General features: G+C 44.3%; 1 protein-coding gene across 1 annotated transcript in view; it reads right to left on the reverse strand.

The window, feature by feature from the left end:
• Positions 1 to 20,858: 20,858 nt before the first annotated feature.
• The window catches only part of LOC132390668 (bone morphogenetic protein 1-like), a 308,728-nt gene continuing 304,633 nt past the window's right edge, over positions 20,859 to 24,953 (reverse strand). Inside the window, exons 20-21 of the mRNA XM_059963235.1 lie at positions 24,148 to 24,398; positions 20,859 to 22,037 (exon numbers count right to left, since the gene is read on the reverse strand). Coding sequence (XP_059819218.1) covers positions 21,903 to 22,037; positions 24,148 to 24,398 — 386 coding nt within the window. The 3' untranslated portion in view covers positions 20,859 to 21,902. The remainder of the gene's footprint in view (positions 22,038 to 24,147; positions 24,399 to 24,953) is intronic.

The raw sequence follows: 24,953 nt of genomic DNA on the forward strand, positions 1-24,953 counted from the left end.
TAAGGGCACCCTTTTCATCTAGGACTGCCCTCATTTCATTATCGGGAACACCTTTAGAATTTTCAACTTCTTCAAACAGTTCTGCCAAACCAGACAGATCATCCATGTCCAACTCTGGACCTTTTAACAGTTCTATCTGTTTCTCATCTTTATTTCGTGCCTCTAGAACTTTTCTCCTCGCTAAGGGCAGGTCTACCTCCTCTCCCTTACTCTCTTTCACTTTCCTATTCTCCGTTCCCCCCCACCACCCCTTGGTACAGGGTCGGTAAAAACGTCTCAGCCAAATCAATACTGGCCTGATTTAAACTGCTCTCATTCTCAGCTGCCTCTCTCAACGTGCTGCGAGTGATCGCACATGCGAGATAGATCTTGGAATCTAGGGGCGGGACCGCAACACTCACCGGCCGGCTCGTCAGCTTCATTGCTGACCAAACCTTACCGCCGGCTAAATCGTTACCAAGAAGGACGTCCGCGTCAGTTCCCGGGAATTCTGACCGCACCCCTATTTCATTTGGTCCAGATACCAGCTCATAATCCATAATGATCCTATGCAAGGGCACCATTTCCGTCCCTTTTCCTATTCCTTTCACAGCTACCATTCCCATCTTGCGACCAAAATCCAGTACCTTACTGCTAATCAATGATAGTTCAGCCCCCGTGTCTCTCCAGATCCATATTGGAACTGGTGTGTATCCCTTCCTCTCACACAGTTCCATTTGACAGACAAGTCTCAGATCCTTCTCGTACTCTGTCTACCCGGGGCTCTCTTGTCGATTTACTGATTACCACGGCACATCCAATAGGGACTGCTGCTTTCCCTTTTCCTGTCTCTTTCCTCGGATCAAAGCACCTAGATGCAATATGCCCCCCCTTTCCACAATTAAAACAGGTCAAGCCCGGAAATCTCTGGCCGTCTTGCCTTTCCCCCTCAATCTTACCACTAGCTCCCGGCGGGACCTCTGCCTCAGCCGGCGGGCTTTTCTCTATCGTTCCCACGGTCTCTCAGGTAGCTTTTATTCGAGGAAAACTTTGTCTTGTGGGTTAGGGCATATTCATCTGCGAACCTAGCAAATTCTGAGATGGACTTATTCGGCTTTTCATTCAAATATATCCAGATTTCCTCCGAAACACTACCTTTAAATTCCTCAATCAGAATTAACTCCCTGAGACGCCAAAAATCCTCTTCCACTATTTCTTCTGCACACAAACAGTCCAAGAGCACACCCTTCTCATAGGCAAACTCGGTGTACGTCTGATTCCACCCTTACTTTAAATTTCTGAACTTTTGTCTATACGCTTCAGGTACTAACTCATAACTCCGGAGAATGGCTGCTTTTACTTTGTCATAACTCTCCGCCTCTTCCTCCTCCATGGACAACGCCTTATATGCTCGTTGTGCCTTCCCTTTTAGCACACTTTGTAACAGCGCTACCCACTGATCTCTGGGCCACTTCTGATTCACTGCCACCTTCTCAAAAAGCAAGAAATAACAATCAACATCCGTCACCTCGAATGGAGGTACTAACCTCAACTCCCAACTAACATTAAACCACTCCTCTCGGTCTAACCCTTGATTTCTTCGCTCTTGCCTTAACTTCTCCATCTCCAAGTCATGCTTCCTCTGTTTCTCTGCCTCCCTCTCCTTCTCGGCTCTTTCCTTTTCTTTCTCAGCTCTCTCCCTCTCTTTCTCGGCTCTCTCTCTCTCTCTCCTTTTCAGCTGCTTCCAGCTGTTTTAACTGAATTTCATGCTCCCTTTGTTTCTCAGCCCTGTCCTGCTCCCGTTTCACCTCTAACGCCTTTAGCTGGAGCGCATGCTCCCGTTTCACCTCTAACTCCTTTAGCTGGGGCGCTTGCTCGCTTTGTTTGTCGACCCTTTCTTCCTCTCTCTCTTTCTCTCTCTCGGCTCTTTCTTTCTCTTTCTCAGCTCTTTCTTTCTCCTTCTCAGCTGCTTCCAGCTGCTTTAACTTAATTGCATGTTCCAACCTTAATTTCTCCAACTCTAACTGAGCCGTCCCACTAGCTGGTACCTTTTCAGGGATATCTTCCAATACCTCAGCTGCAAACACATTCTTCCCAATATAATACTGAGTTATTGCCCTTCGCACCTCCCGCTTTTTCATGGACAACCTCACCTCTGCGAGGTTTAGCCCTTTCGCCAGATTTATCAAGTCCGATTTGGTGGCCGCCTCTAGTGCCTCTAGAATCAGGTTTTCTATAAATTCATCCACGTCCATCTTTGCCGGTTTCCCGTCTGGCTACCCGCGTAACCAGATCCAAGTTTGGACTTACAAGCCCGATTCACTGGCCTCCCAATTTGGTGACAAACCCCGGACGAGCCCCCAATTGTTACGTACCCCGTAACTGGGTCACTTACCAGCAAAGATAGAGAGGTCCGTAGAAGTCTGATGGTACTATTTTTAACAGTATTTATTGATAAAAATACACAAAAATAATATCAATGCAAACATACAGATAATATACATCGTCAATACTAAATCTAAAAGCACGGGTATAATAATAATCAATAAGAAATAGCTCTATCGTTGTCTAGGGGATAATGTATTGTCCAATGGAAATATAAAAGTCACTCAAGTTCATTCAAGCTGCAGGCTCCAGCCTTTGGTTGGAGTCAAGAGAGAGAGTTTAAACTTGCCCATTCCTTTTATGATGTCAATCCTTCGAGAGTCGGTGGGGGCTGATTGCTCCTTTGTGTTAGCTAAAGCCATTCTTCCATGGCAAGACCCACCATTTCCGAGGCAAATGGAAAAGGACGCACGTGGGCTTTCACTATTACGCTGTTACAGGAGTTCTAGCGTTTCTTCTGGTGCGTCTAAAGGGGCCATTCCCCAGACCCCCTTTTATCCCCACTCACGGGGTCTCAGGTGTCACTCAGGGTGGAATGATGCCATCCTCCAACCAGCCCACGTTGCCTGAGGGCTTCCATGAAGTACAGTACTCAATACACAATTCCGTCTCCAAGAGACAATGACCTGTTCCATGGCTTTGTATCGCTGAGGGCCAGGACATTCCAAACGTCTCTCTCTCTCTCATTTCCTGGGTCTCCTGACATGACTTAATAGCGATCTTGCGATTCTCAAAAAGGAAGGGGGCACAGGCGTAACAATAGTCAGCACTTCACCCCGAGGTGGCAATGGCTAATACTTAAGGTGAGTGGAGAAAAGTTTAGAGGAGATGGTAAAGGATTTCAGACACAGAATGGTCTCAGTCTACGGGGGGCTTGGACCACTCTCTGTGTAAAATACCTGCCTTTCCCATGTTCCCTAAACCTTTCCCCACTCACCTTAAAATGATATTCGCTGGTATTAACATGCCACCCTGGACAAAGGCTGATACCATTTCCCCAGGATAGGGTTGAAAGACAGTGTGTGTGGGCAGATCAGGGGCTGTTTTGCTGTTATTTTGTTGTTTGTTGGTGCTCTGTGTTGTTCTGCTGAGCATTGTAAGCTGGCTGTTTTGCACTGGAATGCGTGGTAACAGTTATGAACAGTGTGGTTATAGAGTCATTGAGGAGTACAGCACAGAAACAGGCCCTTTGGCCCATCTAATCCATGCCAAACCATTTAAACTGCCCACTCCCATCGACCTGCACCTGGACCATTACCCTCCATACCCTAACATTAATGTACCGACAACTTCCTTAAGCGTTGAAATCGAGCTCGCATACACCACTTGCACTGATAGCTCGTTCCACACTCACCACCCCCTGAGTGAAGATGTTTCCCCTCATGTTCCCCTTAAACTTTACACCTTTCATCCTTTATCCATGACCTTTAGTTGTAGTCCTAGCCAATCTCAGTGGAAAAGTCTGCTTGCGTTTACCCTATCAATACCCCTCATAATTTTGTATACCTCTATCAAATCTCCCCCCCACCCCGCATCTCCAATGTTCCAAGGAATAAAGTCCTAACTTGTTTAACCTTTCCTTATAACTAAGATCCTCCAATCCCAGCAACGTCCTTGTAAATTTTCTCTGTACTGAACTCTTTCAACTTTATTTATATCTTATTTACATAAACAACACATTTCACTCTGTGTTTCAACGTACGTGATAAGTAAATCTGAATCTGAATTCGTACAACTCGCTTTTTCTCTCTCTCTTTCTCAACAAATATACCTGACTTTCTGAGTATGCTCAGTACTATTTTTTTAGATTTTCAACATCAGTGGTAATTTGCTTCTGGATGAACAGATAACATCACCATTAATGAGGAGCAGGGATGCCACACGCAACCGAATGTCAGACAGAACACTAATTAAGTTCAGCTTCTGAAAAAAATTAAAAACTTCCCTCTGAACATTGACTGACCTTGAGAAACTGCACAATTCCGAAGCAGAATTTTCCAAGTTCATCCGACTGCACCAGCAACTCAGAGAGTAAAAGAGAAAATGCCAGAAACACATCAAATAAATATACTTCTTTAAAGATTGGCTTTATGGGTCACATGTACCACATTATCAGCTACCTCCAGTGCCTAACGACTGTATGTTCATGGTTTTCTGCTGCTGTAGCCCATCTTTTTCAGAGTTCAAAATGCTGTGCGATCAGTGATGTTATTCTGCACACCACTGCTGTATTGCTTGCTTATTTGAGTCACAATCGCCTTCCTGTAAGCTTGAACCAGTCTGGCCATTTTCCTCTGACCTCTCTCATTATCTAAGAGTTTTCGCCCACGTAACTGCTGCTTTTCATCTTTTGCACCATTCTCTGTAAACTCTCGAGACTGTTGTACGTGAAGATCATAAGAGAATAGCAGTTTCTGAAATGCTCAAACCACCCAGTCTGGTGTCAACAATTATTCCAATAGACAATAGGTGCAGAAGTAGACCATTCGGCTCTTCGAGCCTGCACCGCCATTCTGAGATCATGGCTGATCATCTACTATCAATACCCGGTTCCTGCCTTGTCCCCATATCCCTTGATTCCCCTATCCATAAGATTCCTATCTAGCTCCTTCTTGAAAGCATCCAGAGAATTGGCCTCCACTGCCTTCCGAGGCAGTGCATTCCAGACCCCCACAACTCTCTGGGAGAAGAAGTTTTTCCTTAACTCTGTCCTAAATGACCTACCCCTTATTCTCAAACCATGCCCTCTGGTACTGGACTCTCCCAGCATCTGGAACATATTTCCTGCCTCTATCTTGTCCAATCCCTTAATAATCTTATATGTTTCAATCAGATCCCCTCTCAATCTCCTTAATTCCAGCATGTACAAGCCCAGTCTCTCTAAACTCTCTGCGTAAGACAGTCCAGACATCCCAGGAATTAACCTTGTGAATCTACGCTGCACTTCCTCTACAGCCAGGATGTCCTTCCTTAACCCTGGAGACCAAAACTGTACACAATACTCCAGGTGTGGTCTCACCAGGGCCCTGTACAAATGCAAAAGGATTTCCTTGCTCTTGTAATCAATTCCCTTTGTAATAAAGGCCAACATTCCATTAGCCTTCTTCACTGCCTGCTGCACTTGCTCATTCATCTTCAGTGACTGATGAACAAGGACTCCTAGATCTCTTTATATTACTCCCTTACCTAACTCTACACTGTTCAGATAATAATCTGCCTTCCTGTTCTTACTCCCAAAGTGGATAACCTCACACTTATTCACATTAAACGTCATCTGCCAAGTATCTGCCCACTCACCCAGCCTATCCAAGTCACCCTGAATTCTCCTAACACCCTCATCACATGTCACACTGCCACCCAGCTTAGTATCATCAGCAAATTTGCTGATGTTATTCTCAATGCCTTCATCTAAATCGTTGATGTAAATTGTAAACAGCTGTGGTCCCAATACCGAGCCCTGTGGCACCCCACTAGTCACCACCTGCCATTCCGAGGAACACCCATTCACCGTTATCCTTTGCTTTCTATCCGCCAACCAGTTTTCTATCCATGTCAATGTCTTCCCCCCAATGCCATGAGCTCTGATTTTACCCACCAATCTCCTATGTGGGACCTCATCAAATGCCTTCTGAAAATCAAGGTACACTACATCCACTAGATCTCTTTTGTCTAACTTCCTGGTTATATCCTCAAAAAACTCCAATAGGTTAGACAAGCATGATTTGCCCTTGGTAAATCCATGCTGGCTCGGCCCAATCCTATCACTGCTATCTAGATATGCCACTACTTCATCTTTAATAATGGACTCTAGCATCTTCCGCACTACTGATGTTAGGCTGACAGGACGATAGTTCTCTGTTTTCTCCCTCCTGCCGTTGCTGTTCCACTGTCTTTTTTGCTAGGATATCTGTCCACTTAACTTTGGCCAGCTCCTCCCTCATGGCTCCATAGTCTCCCTTGTTCAACTGCAACACTGACACCTCCGATCTGCCCTTATCCTTCTCAAATTTCAGATAAAAACTTATCATATTGTGGTCATTACCTCCTAATGGCTCCTTTACTTCAAGATCAGTTATCAAATCCTGTTCATTTCACATTCAAAGTCACTTAGATCACATTTCTTCTCCATTCTGCTGCTTGGTCTGAGGTACCACTGGAATTCTTCACCATGTCTGCATGCTTTTATGCATTGAGTTGCTGCCAAACGATTGGCTGATTAGATATTTGCAGGTGTGCAGGTGTACCTAATAAAGTGGCTGTCATTTACCTCAGCAAGGATATGCTTGGGGCAGCCTGGAAGTGTCAACACGTCTCTGGCACCAAGATGGCATGTCAACAACTCACTATGGAAGAAAACTGGAGCACCCAGAGGAAACGCATGTTGTCATGGGGAGAATGCACTAAGTCCTTACAGGTGACGGTGAGTATTGAACCATGCTGTAAAATGATGCACTAACCTCTACACTACCAATGACCACATGGATGAATGGCTTCTGGAAAGACCCTCCCAGAGTTATGACATAGTACCCAACAAGACTGTTTCATAGAAACATAGAAAACCTACAGCATGATACAGGCTCTTCGGCCCACAAAGTTGTGCCAATCATGCCCTACCTTAGAAATTACTAGGCTTACCTATAGCCCATTATTTTACTAAGGTCCATGTTTCTATCTAAAAGCCTCTTAAAAGACCTCATCGTATCCACCTCCACTACGGTTGCCAGCAGCCCATTCCATGCACTCACCACTCTCTGAGTAAAAAACTTAACCCTGACATCTCCCCTGTACCTACTCCCCAGCACCTTAAACCTGTGTCCTCTCGTGGCAACTATTTCAGCCCCAGGAAAAGGCCTCCGACTATCCACATGATCAATGCTTCTCATCATCTTGTACACCTCTATCAGGTCACCTCTCATCCTCCTTCGCTCCAAGGAGAAAAGGCCAAGTACACTCAACCTATTCTCATAAGGCATGCTCCCCAATCCAGGCAACATCCTTGTAAACTCCTCTGCACCCTTTCTATGGTTTCCACATCCATCCTGTAGTAAAGCAACCAGAACTGAGCACGTGAGGTCTGACCAGGGTCCTATATAGCTGCAACATTACCTCTCAGCTTGTAAATTAAATTCCACAATTGATGAAGGCCAATACACTGTATGCCTTCTTAACCACAGAGTCAACCTGCACAGCTGCTTTGAGCATCCTATGGACTCGGACCCCAAGATCCCTCTGATCCTCCACACTGCCAAAAGTCTTACCATTAATACTATATTCTGCCATTATATTTGGTCTACCAAAATGAACCACCTCACACTTACCTGGATTGAACTCCATCTGCCACTTCTCAGCCCAGTTTTGCATCCTATCAATGTCCCACTGTAACCTCTGACAGCTCTGCACATAGTCCACAACTCCCCAACCTTTGTGTCATCAGCAAACTTACTAACCCATCCCTCCACTTCCTCATCCAGGTCATTTATAAAGATCACAAAGAGTAAAGGTCTCGGAACAGATCCCTGAGGCACACCACTGGTGACCGACCTCCATGCAGAATATGACCTGTCTACAACCACTCTTTTCCTTCTGTGGGCAAGCCAGTTCTGGATCCACAAAGCAATATCCCCTTGGATCCCATGCTTCCTTACTTTCTCAATAAGCCTTGTATGGGGTACGTTATCAAATGCCTTGCTGAAATCTATATACACTATATCTACTGCTCTTCCTTCATCAATGCGTTTAGTCACATCCTCAAAAAATTCAATCAGTCTCGTAAGGCACAACCTGCCCTTGACAAAGTCATGCTGACTATTCCTAATCATATTATGCCTCTCCAAATGTTCATAAATCCCGCCTCTCAGGATCTTCTCTATCAATTTATCAACCAGTGAGATAAGATTCACTGGTCTATAATTTCCTGGGCTATCTCTACTCCCTTTCTTGAATAAATGAACAACATCCGCAACCCTCCAATTCTCGGAAACTTTTCCCGTCCCCATTGATGATGCAAAGATCGCCGCTAGAAGCTCAGCAGTCTCCTCCCTCGCCTCCCACGGTAGCCTGGGGTACATTTCTTCTGGTCCCAGCTACTTATCCAACTTGATGTCTTCCAAAAGCTCCAGCACATCCTCTTTCTTAATATCTATATGCTCAAGCTTTTCAGTCTGCTGCAAGTCATCACTACAATCACTAAGATTCTTTTCCATAGTGGATACTGAAGTAAAGTATTCATTTAGTACCTCTGCTATTTCCTCCGGATCTATACACACTTTTCCACTGTTACACTTCATTGGTCCTATTCACTCACACTTATCCTCTTGCTCTTTACATACTTGTAGAATGCCTTGGGGTTTTCCTTAATTCTACCCGCCAAGGCCTTCTCATGGCCCCTTCTGGCTCTCCTAATTTCTTTCTTAAGCTCCTTCCTGCTAGTCTTATAATCTTCTAGATCTCTACCATTACCTAGTTTTTTGAACTTTTCGTAAGCTCTTCTTTTCTTCTTGACTAGATCCACAGTTCCTGTACCCAATCATCCTTTCCCTGTCTCATTGGAACGTACCTATGCAGAACTCCACGCAAATATCCCCTGAACATTTGCCATATTTCTTCCGTACATTTCTCTGAAAACATCTGTTTCCAATTTATGCTTCCAAGTTCCTGCCTGATACCCCATATTTCCCCTTACTCCAATGAAATGCTTTCCTAACTTGTCTGTTCCTATCCCTCTCCAATTATATGGTAAAGGAGATAGAATTGTGATCACTATCTTCAAAATGTTCTCCCACTGAGAGATCTGACACCTGACCAGGTTCATTTCTCAATACCAGATCAAGTACAGCCTCTCCTCTTGTAGGCTTATCTACATATTGTATCAAGAAACCTTCTTGAACATGCCTAACAAACTCCACCCCATCTAAACCTCTCTCTCTAGGGACATGCCAATTGATATTTGGGAAATTAAAATCTCCAACCACGACAAACCTGTTATTATTACACCTTTCCAGAATCTGTCTCCCTATCTGCTCCTCGATGTTCCTGTTACTATTGGGTGGTCTATAAAATATACCCATTAGGGTTATTGACCTCTTCCTATTCCTAAATTCCACCCACAGAGTCTCCATGTCTTCCTCCTTTTCTACAGGCATGACACTATCTCTGATCAACAGTGCCACGCCCCCACCTCTTTTTCTCCCTCCCTGTCCTTTCTGAAACATCTAAAACCTGGCACTCAAGGTAACTATTCCTGTCCCTGAGCCATCCAAGTCTCTGTAATGGCTACACCATCATAGCTCCAAGTACTATTCCACACCCTAAGCTTATCCGCTTTGTTCATAAAACTCCTTGCATTAAAATAGACACATCTCAAACCATCTTTGCATTAAACTGTTCATAATACTCCTTGCATTAAACCATTGGTCTGAGCGCATTCCTTCTCTCACTTGACTATACTCCCTCTCACACTGTCTCCAAGCTTTCTCTATTTGTGAGCCAACCGCCTCTTCCTCCGTCTCTTCAGCTTGGTTCGCACCCTCCAGCAATCCTAGTTTAAACTCTCCCCAATAGCCTTAGCAAACATCCCCGCCAGGATATTGGGATTCAAGTGCAACCCGTCCTTTTTGTACAGGTCACACCCACCCCAAAAGAAGTTCCAGTGATCCATAAATCTGAATCCCTGCCCCCTGCTCCAATCCCTCAGCCACACATTTATGAACAACTTATTTTTGTACATATTATACCGTTTATTTTTCTGTGAATATCTTCAATGAAATGAATTTCATGGTAGTATATGGTGGCATAAGACCATAAGACATAGGAACAGAATTAGGCCATTTTTTTGTTATCCCTCTCAACCATTCTCCCATCTTTTCCCTGTGACCTTTGACACCCTTATGAATCAAGAACCTATCAACTTTGAATAGACCCATTGACTAAACTGGGATGGTGGGGTGGAGATTCATCTCTGCTAAAGGAGGTGTAAGGCACTCCTTCCCTCCGCTAGCCTGCAGGTCACCCTTGGGCAAGGTGTAGCACCTGCTTAGCCCCCGATCAGGGTCACGTGAAGCCATGGGAGCAGGTGGTGGATGGTCGTACGAGCAGCTGGTACATATCACAAGTCCTGGTTATGTGGCCACTGACGCCAGGCAGACAATCTCTGAAGAGTATTGATAATGGTTGGGGGTCACCCGACTTGTAAAGCCACTGCCCAAGAAGAAGCAAACCACTTCTGTAGAAAAACTTACCAAGAACAATTATGGTCATGGAAACACTGTGATTGTCCACTTCATATGATACGGCTCATAATGAAGGAACCAATGACTGAACATATGGATGCACTTTGATAATAAATTCATTTGACTTTGATTTGGACTTGACTTGGTGTCATCAGATCACTTAAGTATTATTTAGATAAGTTTTTGAAATGTTTTGCAGTAAAAGGCTATGGACAAGAGCTGGATAAATAAAAATAAATAATAAATAGAGGGCATACAGGAGCGAAATATATCAGTTAGTGTAGTGGTGTTGCAGCTACAACCTTGCACTCAGTGTCAGTAAGACCAAAGAATTGATTGTAGACTTCAGAAAGAGCAAGACAAGGGAACACACACCAGTCTTCATAGCGGGATCAGAAGTGGAAAGAGCAAGCAATTTCAGGTTCCTGATTGTCAACATCTCTGATTATCTCTCCTGGACCCAACCTATCAATGCAGCTACAAGGAAGGCACAATAGCAGCTATATTTCATTCGAAGTTTAAGGAGGTTTGGTATGTCGCCAAAGGCAGTCACAAATGACTACAGATGTACCATAGAGAGCATTCTAACTGGCTGTATCACCATCTGGTATGGGCGATGGGGGCTACTAAAATAAGCTGCAGAGCATTGTAAACTTAGTCGGCTCCGTCATGAGTACTAGACTCCGTAGTATCCACGACATCTTCAAGAAACAATACCTCAAAAAGGTGGCATCCGTCATTAAGGACACCCATCACCCAGGATGTGCCCTCTTTTCACTGCTAAAATCAGGAAGGAGGTACAGGAGCCTGGAGGAGGACCACATTCAGTGATTCAAGAACATCCTCTTCCCCTCTGCCATCCAATTTCTGAATGGACATTTAACCCATGAACACTGCCTCACTACTTTTTTGTTTCTATTTTGGCAGTATTTATTTAATTTAGTTATTATATATATTTACTGTAATTCATGTTTTCTTTTCTATTATTATGAATTGCAATGTACTGTTGCCATGACAACAAATTTCACGACATATGCAAGTGATATTAAACCTGATGCTGATATCAAAGTGTAGCAGCAGCTACAATTCAAATGCATTTCAACAATTATGTGCATCACTGACTTGCACTTTCCACTTAGATAATAATCTGCCTTTGATTTATTTTTCTGAAATCCATGACCTCAACCTTCCCACATTAAATTCTGCTTGTGTGTCTGATGCCCGCTCACTCGATCCATCTATGTGCCATTGCACAATCACTGTTTTTTAATAACAACTGGTCTTTCCATTTATTTTTGTATTATTGGCGAATCAGAAGCAGCTATTCAGTTCATTGAATCTGCTCCAACATTCTCTCTCAAACCCATTCTCCTGCCTTCTCCCTGTAATCTTTGATGTCCTTACAAATCAACAACTTTCATTTTAAACATATGCAATACCTTGGCCTCCACAGCCTCCTGTGGCAACCAGTTCCACAGGTTCACCTCTCCCTGGCTAAATTCTGTTCTGAATGGACAGCCCTCTATTCTGCAGCAGTATCCTCTGGTGATAGACTCCCCCACTATAGGAAACATTCTCTCCACATCCACTCTATCTGTGTCCTCTGGTCCTAGGTTCCCCCACTATAGGAAGCATCCTCTCCACATCCACTCTATCTGTGTCCTCTGGTCCTATGTTCCCCCACTATAGGAAACATCCTCTCCACATCTACTCTATCTGTGTCCTCTGGTCCTGGACTCCCTCACTATAGGAAACATCCTCTCCACATCCACTCTATCTGTGTCCTCTGGTCCTAGACTCCCCACTATAGGAAACATCCTCTCCACATCCACTCTATCTGTGTCCTCTGGTCCTGGACTCCCTCACTATAGGAAACATCCTCTCCACATCCACTCTATCTGTGTCCTCTGGTCCTAGGTTCCCCCACTATAGGAAACATCCTCTCCACATCCACTCTATCTGTGTCCTCTGGTCCTAGACTCCCCACTATAGGAAACATCCTCTCCACATCCACTCTATCTGTGTCCTCTGGTCCTAGACTCCCCACTATAGGAAACATCCTCTCCACATCCGCTCTATCTAGCCTTTTCAATATTCAGGTTTCAATGAGATCCCCCTTCATTCTTCTAAACTCCAGTGGCTACAAGCCCACCACCATTAAATGCTCCTTGTACATTAACCCTTTCATCCCTGAGAGCATTCTCATGAACCTCCTTTGAACCTCTCTCTAATTCTAGGATCCCAACCACTTTGCTCATGGACTGCTTGCCCTGCTCCCATCAGGGAAGAGGCAATGTAGCATCTACACCAGGACCACCAGGTGCAAAGACAGTTTCTTCCCCAAAACCATCAGGTTGATCAACATCTCCACCCGTTGACTCCCCACACCACTACTTTATCATTTCTTGTCAGTCACCTTACATACTTAGCATCACCTTCTGCACATGCAGTCAGTCCATACTCAATAGCCAAGATGTGGGTTACAAATTACAACAGGAAAAAGAAAGTGAATGTTATGATAGACATGGGAATTTTCAATATGCAGGTAGATTGGAAAAGTCGGGCTAGATCCAAAGAGGGAGAATTTGTAGAGTTCCTCTGTTATGGCTTTTTAGTGCAGTTTGTGGTTCAGCCTGCTAGGGGAAAGGGTTAAGTGTTGTGTCATGAACTGGATTTGACTAGGGAGTTTAAGGAAAAGGAGCCATTAGGAGAAAGTACTCATAATATGATAGACTTCACACTGCAATTTGAGAGGAAATTGTATCAGTATTACAGTGAAGCATAGGGAATCACAGAGGAACTGGCCAGAATTGATTTGAAGGCAACACTAGCAGGGATGATGGCAGAACAGCAAAGGCTGGAGTTTCTAAGGGAAATTCAGACGGCACAGGATAGATGCATCCCAAAGAACCAATTTTCCTTTTTTTCCTCATTTCTCATTCCTCATTTCTTTCTTCGGCAGTTTGAACAGGACCTGACTGTGCAAGCACGTGAAGGTCAGCCTCTGAGATCAGCGGGAGAGTTTAAAAAGCGAACAGTTTGAGAGGGGGAAGGTAATTTCTTCGGCAGTTTGAACAGGACACGGCTGCACAAGTGCATGAAGGTCGGCCTCTGAGGCAGTGGGAGAGTTTTAAAAGTGAGCAGCTTAACGGAGCGGGCATCAGAGTAGTGGGAGACAGAGTAGGAAGGTTTTAACTTGAGAAGCTTCAGCGAACAGAGGCTGAGGACGAACTTGCTCCCAGTCAGGTAAGGGCAGGTAAGCTCCTTTAATTAACCTAATTAGCTTAGAAGTAGGTTTTTCTCCCCCTTGGCAAATCGGCCCAGACAGATGGAGGAACAGCTGGGCTCACACAGCTAACGGTTTAAAAAGTTCATGTGTTTGGCAAGGTTAATGGGTGAGCAGACTTATTTTTCCCTGTTTCATTCCTGTGGAATTAGGTAGCATGTCTGCAGGGTTAGTGCTTTGTTCAGGGTGTCAGATGTGGGAATCCTGGGAGACCTCCAGCCTCCCTGATAGCCACATCTGCACCAGGTGAACCGAGATTCAGCTCCTCAGAGACCGTGTTAGGGATCTGGAGCTGCAGTTTGATGCTTATTAGGGAAAGTGAAGAGATGATAGACAGGAGCTACAGGGAGGTAGTCATCCCTCAGCTACAGGGGTCAGAAGACTGGGTGACTGTAAGGAGAGGGAAGGGAAATGCCCAGATAGTGGAGAGCACCCCTGTGGCTGCCCCCCTCAGCAACAAGTATATCGTTTTGGATGCTGTTGAGGGGGATGACCTGATGGGGGATGGCCACGGTGACCGGGTCTCTGGCACTGATCCTGGCGCTGTTGTGCAGGAGGGAAGGATGGAGAAGAGGAATGCAGTAGTCATAAGGGATTCCATAGTCAGGGGAACAGACAGGAGATTTCTGTGAGCCTGATAGAGATACCCGCATGGTGTGCTGCCTCCCAGGTGCCAGGGTACGGGATGTCTCAGATCGGGTCCAGAATATTCTGAAGGGAGAGGGCAAGCAGCCAGCTGTCTTGGTACATGTTGGTACCAGAGACATAGGTAGGAAAAGGGAGGAGGTCCTGACAAGAGATTTCTGGGAGTTAGGAAGGAAGCCGAGAAGCAGGACCTCCAGGGTAGTAACCTCAGGATCGCTACCTGTGCCACATGCTAGCGAGGGCAAGAATAGTAGGATCAGGCAGATGAATGGCTGAGAGACTGGTGCAGAGAACAGGGCTCCAGATTCCAGATTGGGGTCTCTTCTGGGGGAAGTATGACCTGTTCAAAAAGGATGGGTTACACCTGAACCCAAAGGGGACCAATATCCTGGCGGGAAGGTTTAATAGAGCTGTTAGGTAGGGTTTAAACTAATTTGGCAGGGGGATGGAAACCGGAATGATAGAGTGGAGGAGGGGTAAAACAGAAATAAATCTAAGATAGTGAGCAGTAAAGATATCAGGGAGGACAGGCGGATGATGGGACGAATTTGCAGCCATTGGGATGAGTTGCAGTGCAATCAAAACAAAAAGTACCAAATACTGGACTTAAGGTGTTATACTTAAATACACACAGCATAAGGAATAAGGTGGATGATCTTGTCGTACAGCTACAGATTGGCAGGTATGATATTGTGGCCATCAGTGAGACGTGGCTAAAGGATGCATGTCTCTGGGAGCTGAACGTCCAAGGATACACGGTGTATCAGAAGGATAGGCAGGTAGGCAGAGGGGGTGGCGTGGCTTTATTGGTAAGAAATGATATTAAATCATTAGAAAGATGTGACATAGGATTAGAAGGTGCAGAATCTTTATGAGTTGAGCTAAGAAATCACAGGGGTAAAAGGACCCTGATGGCAGTTATATACAGGCCTCCTAACAGCTGCAGTGATGTGGAGTACAAATTATAACAGGAAGTAGAAAAGGCTTGCCATAAGGGCAGTGTTATGATAGTTGTAGGGGATTTTAACATGGATTGGGAAAATCAAGTCGGCACTGGATCTCAAGAGAGAGAACTCATAGATTGTCTAGAACAATGATCTTTCAAAATGTCTAGGCTTTTTAGAACAGCTTGTGGTTGAGCCCACCAGGGGATCGGCTGTACTGGATTGGGTATTGTGTAATGAACCAGAGGTGATTAGAGAGATTGAGGTGAAGGAACCCTTAGGAGGCAGTGATCGTAACATGATTGAGTTCACTGTGAAATTTGAGAAAGAGAAGCCGAAATCCAATGAGTCCGTTTTTCAGTGGAGTAAAGGAAATGACAGTGGCATGAGAGAGGAATTGGCCACTGGAAAGGGACACTAGCGGGAAGGACGGCAGAGCAGCAGTGGCTAGAGTTTATGCAAGAAGTGAGGAAGGTGCAAGACAGATATATTCCAAAAAAGAAGAAATTTTCGAATGGAAAAAGGATGCAACCGTGGCTGACAAGAGAAGTCAAAGTCAAAGTCAAAGTAAAAGCAAAGCAGAGGGCATACAAGGAAGCAAAAATTAGTGGGAAGAGAGAGGATTGGGAAGTTTTTAAAAGCTTACAAAAGGAAACTAAGAAGGTCATTAAGAGGGAAAAGATGAACTATGAAAGGAAGCTAGCAAATAATATCAAAGAGGATACTAAAAGCTTTTTCAAGTATATAGAGTAATAGGCAGGTGACAGTAGATATAGGACCGATAGAGAATGATGCTGGAAAAATTGTAATGGTAGATAAGGAAATTGCAGAGGAACTGAATGAATATTTTGCATCAGTTCTCACTGAGGAAGACATCAGCAGTATACCAGACACTCAAGGGTGTCAAGGAAGAGAAGCATGCAGAGTCACAATTACGACAGAGGAAGTACTCAGGAAGCTGAATAGTCTAAGGGTAGATAACTCTCCTGGACCAGATGGAATGCACCCTTGTGCTCTGAAGGAAGTAGCTGTGGAGATTGCGAAGGCACGAGCAATGATCTTTCAAAAGTCAATAGATTCTGGCATGGTTCCGGAGGACTGGAAGATTGCAAATGTCACTCTGCTATTTAAGAAGTGGGCAAGGAAGTTATAGACCTGTTAGCTTGACATCGGTGGTTGGGAAGTTGTTGGAGTCAATTGTCAAGGATGAGGTTGTGGAGCACCTGGGGGCATATGACAAGATAGGCAGAACTCAGCATGGTTTCCTTAAAGGAAAATCCTGCCTGACAAACCTAGTGCAATTTTTTGAGGAAATTACAAGTAGGCTAGACAAGGAAGAAGCAGTGGATGTTGCGTATTTGGATTTTCAGAAGGCCTTTGACAAGGTGCCGCACATGAGGCTGCTAAACAAGATAAGAGCCCATGGAATTACGATAAAGTTGCATACGTGGATAGAGCGTTGGTTGATTGACAGGAAACAGAGTGGGAATAAAGGATCCCATTCTGGTTGGCTGCCGGTTACCAGTGGTATTCCACAGGGGTCCGTGTTGGGGCGGCTTCTTTTTACATTGTATATCAACGATTTGCATTATAGAATAGATGACTTTGTGGCTAAGTTTGCTGATGATACAAAGATAGGTGGAGGGGCCGGTAGTGCTGAGGAAACAGAGTCTGCAGAGAGACTTGGATAGATTGGGAGAATGGGCAAGAAGTGGCAAATGAAATACAATGTTGGAAAGTGTATGGTCATGCACTTTGGTAGAAGAAATAAAAGGGCAGACTGTTATTTAAATGGGGAGAGAATTTAAAGTTCTGAGATGCAATGGGACTTGGGAGTGCTCGTGCAGGATACCCTTAAGGTTAACCTCCAGGTTGAGTCGATGGTGAAGAAGACGAATGCAATGTTGGCATACATTTCTAGAGGAATAGAGTATAGGAGCAGGGATGTGATGTTGAGGCTCTATAAGGCACTAGTAAGACCTCACTTGGAATACTGTGTGCAGTTTTGGGCTCCTTATTTAAGAAAGGATGTGTTGACTTTGGAGAGGGTTCAGAGAAGATTCACTAGAATGATTCCGGGAATGAGAGGGTTAACACATGAGGAACATTTAACCGCTCTTGGACTGTACTCCTTGGAGTTTAGAAGAATGAGGGGGGACCTCATAGAAACATTTCGAATGTTGAAAAGCATGGACGGAGTGGATGTGGCAAAGTTGTTTCCCATGGTGGTGGAGTCTAGTACAAGAGGACATGACTTGAGGATTGCAGGGCACCCATTCAGAACAGAGATGCAAAGAATTTTTTTTACGCAGAGGGTGGTGAATCTGTGGAATTTGTTGCCACGGGCAGCAGTGGAGGCCAAGTCATTGGTGTACTTAAGGCAGAGATTGATAGTTATCTGAGTAGTCAGGGCATCAAAGGTTATGGTGAGAAGGCGGGGGAGTGGGACTAAACGGGAGAATAGATCAGCTCATGATAAAATGGCGGAGCAGACTCGATGGGCCGAATGGCCAACTTCTGCTCCTTTGTCTTATGGTCTATTCTAAAGACAGAATGGCGCAACCATGGCGCACAAGGGAAGTCAAAAACAGCATCAAGAGAGGGCATATAATAGAGCAAAAATTCATGGAAGTTAGAGGATTGGGAAGCTTTTAAAAACCAACAGAAGGCTTCTACAAAAGCCATAAGGAGGGAAAAGGAAATTTGATAATGTTAACCAATGATATAAAAAAGGATACCAGAAGTTTTTTTTCAGATGTAGAGTAAAAGAGAGTTGGGAATAGCTATTAGATGACTGGAAAATGATGTTGGAGAAGTAATAATGGGGGACAAGGGAAAGGTGGACAAACTGAATAAGTAAACAAGGGAGAATCTGCCGATACTGGAAATCCAAACAACAGACACAAAATGCTGGAGGAACTCAACAGGCCAGGTAGCATCTATGCAAGAGTACAGTTGAAGTTTCAGGCTGAAACCCTTCAGCAGGACTAAATAAGCATTTTGCATCAGTCTTCACTGTGGAAGACACGAGCAGTATTCCAGAAGTTCAAGAGTGTCAGAGGACAGATGTGATTGTACTTGCAATAACTAAGGAGAAGGTGTTTGGGAAACTGAGAGGTCTGAGCTTAGATCTGGATGGTTCTGAAAGAGGTTGTGGAGACATTGGTAATGATCTTTCAAGAATCAATAAATTCTGGCATAGTTCCAAAGGACTGAAAAATTGCAGATGTTACTCCACTCTTCAAGAGGGAGGGAGGCAGAAGAGAGGAAATTATAGGCCAGTTAGCCTGATCTCAGTGATTGGGAAGATGTTGGAGTTGATTGTTAAGTATGCAGTCACAGGGTACTTGGAGGCACATGATAAAATAGGCCAAAATCAGTATGGTTTTCTGAAGAGAATATCTTGCCTGACAAATATGTTGGAATTCTTTGAGGAATTAACAAGTAGGATAGACAAAGGAGAATTGGTGGATGTTCTATGCTTGTATTTTCATAAGGCTTTTGACAAGGTGCCACGCGAGGCTGATTAACAAGTTGACACCAAGGTATTGCCAGAAAAATTCTAGCATGGATAGAGGATTAGCTAATTGGCAGAGGCAAAGAGTGGGAATAAAAGGAAACCTTTCTGGTAGACTGCCCGTGACTAGTGATGGTCCACAGGGTCCATGTTGGAACCATTCTTTTTTACATTATATGTCAACGATCGGATGATTATATTGATGGTTTTGTTGCAAAGTTTGCAGATGATCCGAAGGTATGTTGAGGAAGTAGAGAGGCCTCAGAAGAATTTAGACAGATTAGGAGAATGGGCAAAGAAGTCCCAGAAGGAATACAGTGTCAGGAAATGCACTTTGCACTTTGGTAGAAGGAACAAAAGCATAGATTGTTTACTGAACGGGCAGAAAATTCAAAACTCTGAGGTGCAAAGAGACTTGGGAGTCCTTGTAGCAGGATTCCCTAAGGGTTAACTTGCAGGCTGAGTTGGTGGTGAGGGAGGCAAATGCAATGTTTGCATTAATTTTGAGAGAACTAGAATATAACAGCAAGGATATAATGCTGAGGCTTTATGAGGCACTGGTGAAGCCTCACTTGGAGTATTGTGAGCAGTTTTGTGCGCCTTATCTTAGAAAGGATGTGCTGATATTGGAGAGGGTTCAGAGGAGTTTCACAAGGATGATTCCAGGAATAAAAGGCTTATTGTATGAGGAACGTTTGGTGGTTCTGGGCCTGTACTCACTGGAACTTTAAAAAGTGAGGGGAACCTCAGTGAATCCTATTGGATGTTGGAGGTTGTAGAGAGTGGATGTGGATAAGATATTACCTATAGTGGGGGAAGCCTTGGATCAGAGAGCAAAGCCTCAGGATAGAGGGACGTCCATGTAGAATGGAGATGAGGAGGAATTTCTTTAGCCAGAGAGTGGTGAATCTGTGGAATTCATTGCCACAAGGCAGCTGTGGAGGTCAGGTCATTGGGTATATTTAAAGCAGAGGCTGATATGTTCTTGATTAGTCAAGCCATGAAAGGTTATGGGGAAGTGTCGAGAGAAAAGGGTTGAGAGGGAAAATGGATTAGCCATGATGAAATGGCAGAACAGACTCAATGGGCTGTATGGCTTAATTCTACACCAACACTTTATGATCTTTACACTCAGTGTATGTTTACAGTCTTCTGCTGCTGTAGCCCAATCACTTCAAGGTTCAATATGTTGTGTTCGGAGATTCTGTTGTAACATGTGGTTATTTGAGTTACTGTTGTCTTCCTGTCAGCTTGAACCAGTCTGGTATGCTCCTTGGACTTCTCTCATTAACGAGGGGTTTTCACCCACAGAACTGATGCTCACTGGATGCTTTTTCGCACCATTCTTGTAAACTCTAGCTACTGTTGTGCATGAAAATCCCAGGAGATCAGAAACTTCTGAGATACTCAAACCACCCTGTCTGGCACCAGCATTCATTCCACAGTCAAAGTCACTAAAATCACATTCCTTCCCCCTTCTGATGTATGGTCTGAGTAACAACTGAACCTCTTGACCATGTCTGCATGTGCTTGTACATTGAATTGCTGCCACATGATTGGCTGATTAGATATTTGCATTAACGAGCAAGTGTATGGGTGTACCTAATAAATTGGCCACTGAGTGCATGTATATAAGCTAATCTGATGTATTGATATTTATTGTGTTTATTATGTATTTTTTATGCTGCATCGGATCTGGAAAAACAATCATTTTGTTCTCCTTTACACTTGTGTGTGAAGAATGACAATAAACAATAAAGAATCTTAAATTGTTTCTCAGAAGGATGTGGAATAAGCTATATGAATGCAAATCTTCCATCAGATTAGAACAGACAAAGTCTAAAACAGAACAATTAAAGATCTGGAACAAAAGCTGCAGTATGTCCTTTTATTGGGCTTCAGAGAATGAGCTTCAAAAGTTAGCAGTCACAAACTACAGAATGTCATGTAGTTCTTTCACAGCCAGGTCGAACCACAACTTCCAGCCAATAAGTCTCTGGCTGCGTTTCGCAACAGAAGAAGCCATTTCTGATCAGTTGTTCGATGAGACAGGAGATGAACTTCAAAGTGACCCCAGGATACCAAATCTAGTCGAACTGTTAAATCTGCAAGTCAAGTTATCCAACATTTGTACCACGGAGATTTTTTGCTTTGCAACCTCCACAGACCAAGAGTGGGATAAAGTAGGCCCAGCATAAATCTATGGAGACTTGAACTTGAAGCTGGAGGGACTGTTTGCATGCTACCGCATCTTATTAGGCAGGTAGTTTGTGTGTTTACCCTTTTACATTGAGAGGTCTCCTGTGCCGAACATCACTGCCCTGTGGAGGGAGCAGTAAAGTGGCTCCTTATCCACGGCCAACAGTGGTCAGGCATGGAGCCAATCGATGTGCAAGAATAGGCCGCACTGTCTCAGGGAAGACCCTAGACATGCCCAATTTCAGTTCAACAGCTCCCCTGACAGCCCAGCCAAAATCAGTACCTGTCGGCCAGCAACTTCACGGCTCATGATCACCGCTTGTGACTTCGACAGTAACAAACTCCACGAGAGAGGGAGAGAGGTTTCACAGAAGTCCAGCGGTCATTACAGAGGCTACTGAATGGACCCATTTCATGTGTGCCTGAAAGAAAGTGGCGTATGCCTGCTAAAAGAGATCCATACAACAGCTTTAGATCACGTTCCCTAAGGAAATGCCATCTCTCACAACACTTAGTCCTTTTTTTTTGAGAACACTGCAAACCTGAGACCCTCAACGGCCCCCAGTCATAGGCTGCATCACATATCATAATACACTTGAGTCAGTTCAGCTTGGTAAAATGCTGAAACCTGGAAATGGCTATATTCCTCATGTCAGAATTTACAGTACGGTTAACAAAAAAGTTTGCAAATTCCAGTTCCCCAGCTCTACAGAGTTGGATTATTTCTTCAGGTGAAGAGTGTCCTGGAACTTGGTGCTGGTGTAGCGCGCATGAAATCCCTTCTTGTTAATGGTGTCGTCTGTGTGAAACCGAATCATGATCGAGTCTCCGGCCGAGTAAATCTCCTCTGGAGGCTGCGACACAAAACATTTCAATTGGTAAATTATTGGTGCGTGTACTGTGAAAAACAAAGTGTTTTGCGTGCCGTCTGTATAGGTCACTTCATCACAGCAGGGCGACAGATTCTCACCTCCAATCACGGCCCCCAAACAGTCCCTCCAGGTGAGGCACCGCTTCACCTGAAAACCTGCCGGGCTTGTCTCTTGTGTCCAGGGTGCCCGACACGGCCACCCCTACAATGGTGAGACCTTTGTATGTCGGAGGGGCAGCTGTACCCACCACCTCCTCTCCACTCACCAAAAGCAGAACTTCCCAGTGGCTAAACATTCTAATTCCAAATCCCACTCCAACATGCCGGTCCATGGCCTCCTCTTGTGCCAAGATGAGGCTACTCCTGGGGTGGAGGAGCAGCGCCTTATAATCCGTCTGGGTAGCCTCCAACCTGATGGCATAAATATCGATTTCTCCTTCTGGTAAAAAAAAAATTCCCTCTCTCTCCCTTCTTCTATTTCCCACTCTGCCCTATTCCTTCTTCTCACCTGTCTATCACCTCCCCCGGGTGCCCTCCTCCTTCCCTTTCTCCTATGGTCCGCTCTCCTCTCCGATCAGATTCCTTCTCTCCAGTCCTTAACCTTTCCCACCCTCTTGGCTTCACCTAACACCTTCTAACTAATGTCCATCCGCTCCCCCCAATTTTTCATTTTGGCTTCTTCCTCCCTTCTCAGTGCTGACAAAAGGGTCTCAGCCTGGAACATCTATTATTTTCCATAGATTCTGCCTGACCTGCTGAGTTTCTCCAGCATTTTCTGATCTGGCACCTGTGTGGTACAAATGCTCCTCCTTATTCATCATCAAGCTAGATGTTTTACACGTCTGGTTTTTGAGAGGCCACAAAAAGGAACTTTAAATAGTGTAACCATCAGTAACCATCCCTAATTCTGTACTGTGTCAGTTGGCTCTACCATCACCACTATGTTGAAATGGGACAAGCATGTTAGACTCATCATTAGGAAAGCCCAGCAGAGATTGTCCAGGCGCGTATCCTGATGAATTTTGGGAACAAGATTTACAGATTTCAATTTCTGAGGACACTTGGAATGATATTTTTAAATTGGTTAATACCTCATTGTGCCCATCATTCCCTTCTACAATTTAGGGCGGTTCATAGAGCCCATATGTCTAATGATAAGCTGTCTCGTTTTTATTCAGATACATCTCCCTATTGTGCTAGATGTAATAATGGAGAAGCTTCACTAATCCATATGTTTTGGACTTGTCCGAGTCTTGAAAAATATTGAAAGGAAGTATTGAAAAAGAAAATAAAGAATTTTACTCAGCTATCACGTTGAGTGTTGTGACAACCTCAATCACCATTTGGTTTCCTGCCACCTCCTCCCTCTGCAAGTTCAGACAGCAGTGAGTGGTCCACTCAGCAGAGAGGACCATTGGCTGTCAGCTACCAACATTAAAGGATCTTTCATTGCCAGAGCAAAGAAACGAGGTGGGAAAATTACGGCTGACCAGCACCTTAGCAGTCGCCTGTTCACCAACTTACCACCAGGGAAACGCTACAAGTCTATCACCACCAGGACGACACATCATCTCTGAAGCTTCTATCCTCAGGCTACCAGCTTCTCAGCAAAACCCTGACTGTTCCTGCACAACATCATTAAATGGTCTTTCCTGCTCTCCTTGTACTGTTGATAATTATTGAGTCTGTTCATTTATTTAAATTTGATTATTTATGTTCGTGCATGTGACCATTCTGCTGATTGTAGATTGCTTGTGGCTGATTGCACTATGGTCTTGTAAATTGCTGGTTGCATTTGTATTGCCTGTAATGGCACTGCCCTGTGCTTTATGCTTGGCGTCAAACCACAATCAATTCTGGTATGTTTTATATACTAGCAATAGAGTGATTTGGATTCTGAAAGGAGCTAAGATGATCAGACTTGGGTCACTGTCAAAGAACTTCAGTATCAATGCTTCTGGATTGAGGTGATCACCCAACAACCACACCATATCCCTCCTCACATCTAGGAAAGGTACAACTCGTCTGTTCTGAGTTTTGTAGCATGGCAGTAGTTACAGGAAAAGCTACAAAGCAAGATAGTGAGTTCTTACCCCAGAGCCACAGAACCTGCCCAGCCTTGGAGCAGTATCGTCTGACCCATCGAACAGCTCCATGTAATCGTAGCCGCAGTCTACTTCCTCCTCGATTTCGAAGGTCTGGAAGATCAGCTCCACCCCATACCCCTCTTCTGCTTGGACCACCCACTGACAGTCAGCTCCCCCGGGGTAGTTATTGTCTCCAAACTGTGAGTGGGAGTACAGATCTTTGGTTTTCACTTCAGCCTTCAGCTTGCCTCCGCATTCTACAAGACAAAACATGCACATGTAAGACTGGAATACCAACAATACCGGATTCAGATTCATTTATCATAAGTACGTGGAAAGATAGTGAAATGAGTCATTTGCATCGTTGAATTAATCCAAGGTGTTTTCAAATGTCAGGAAAGAGGCACAAACTTGTTCCTTCCCTGTCAAGCATTAATGGAACAAGGAAGATTGAAAACAGATAGTGATAGAGCTTTACCAAGTGAAGGGGCATAGAACCACAAGATGGTGCCGTTATGCAGTCATTTTTTTTTAATAAAATTCTATTCAAATTGACACATAAAAGCCAGCCAATCAGAAAGCCCTCATTCAAAATAATGCAGCACCAGAGAAGCTCAAAGAGCTTTTCATAATTATAGAACGGTAACTTTGGGGACATACTAACCAGCAGGTATTTAATTGTTAAACTGCGAACAAAAATAACAACTTAACAATTGGATTCAACAACCAACACACCCAAATAGCACCAACATAACACAACCACAAAGCTCAGCAGAACAACACAGAACACAAGTAACAAAACCACAACAGTA

Source organism: Hypanus sabinus, chromosome 1, assembly GCF_030144855.1.
Source record: "Hypanus sabinus isolate sHypSab1 chromosome 1, sHypSab1.hap1, whole genome shotgun sequence".
Classification (NCBI taxonomy): Eukaryota; Metazoa; Chordata; class Chondrichthyes; order Myliobatiformes; family Dasyatidae; genus Hypanus; species Hypanus sabinus.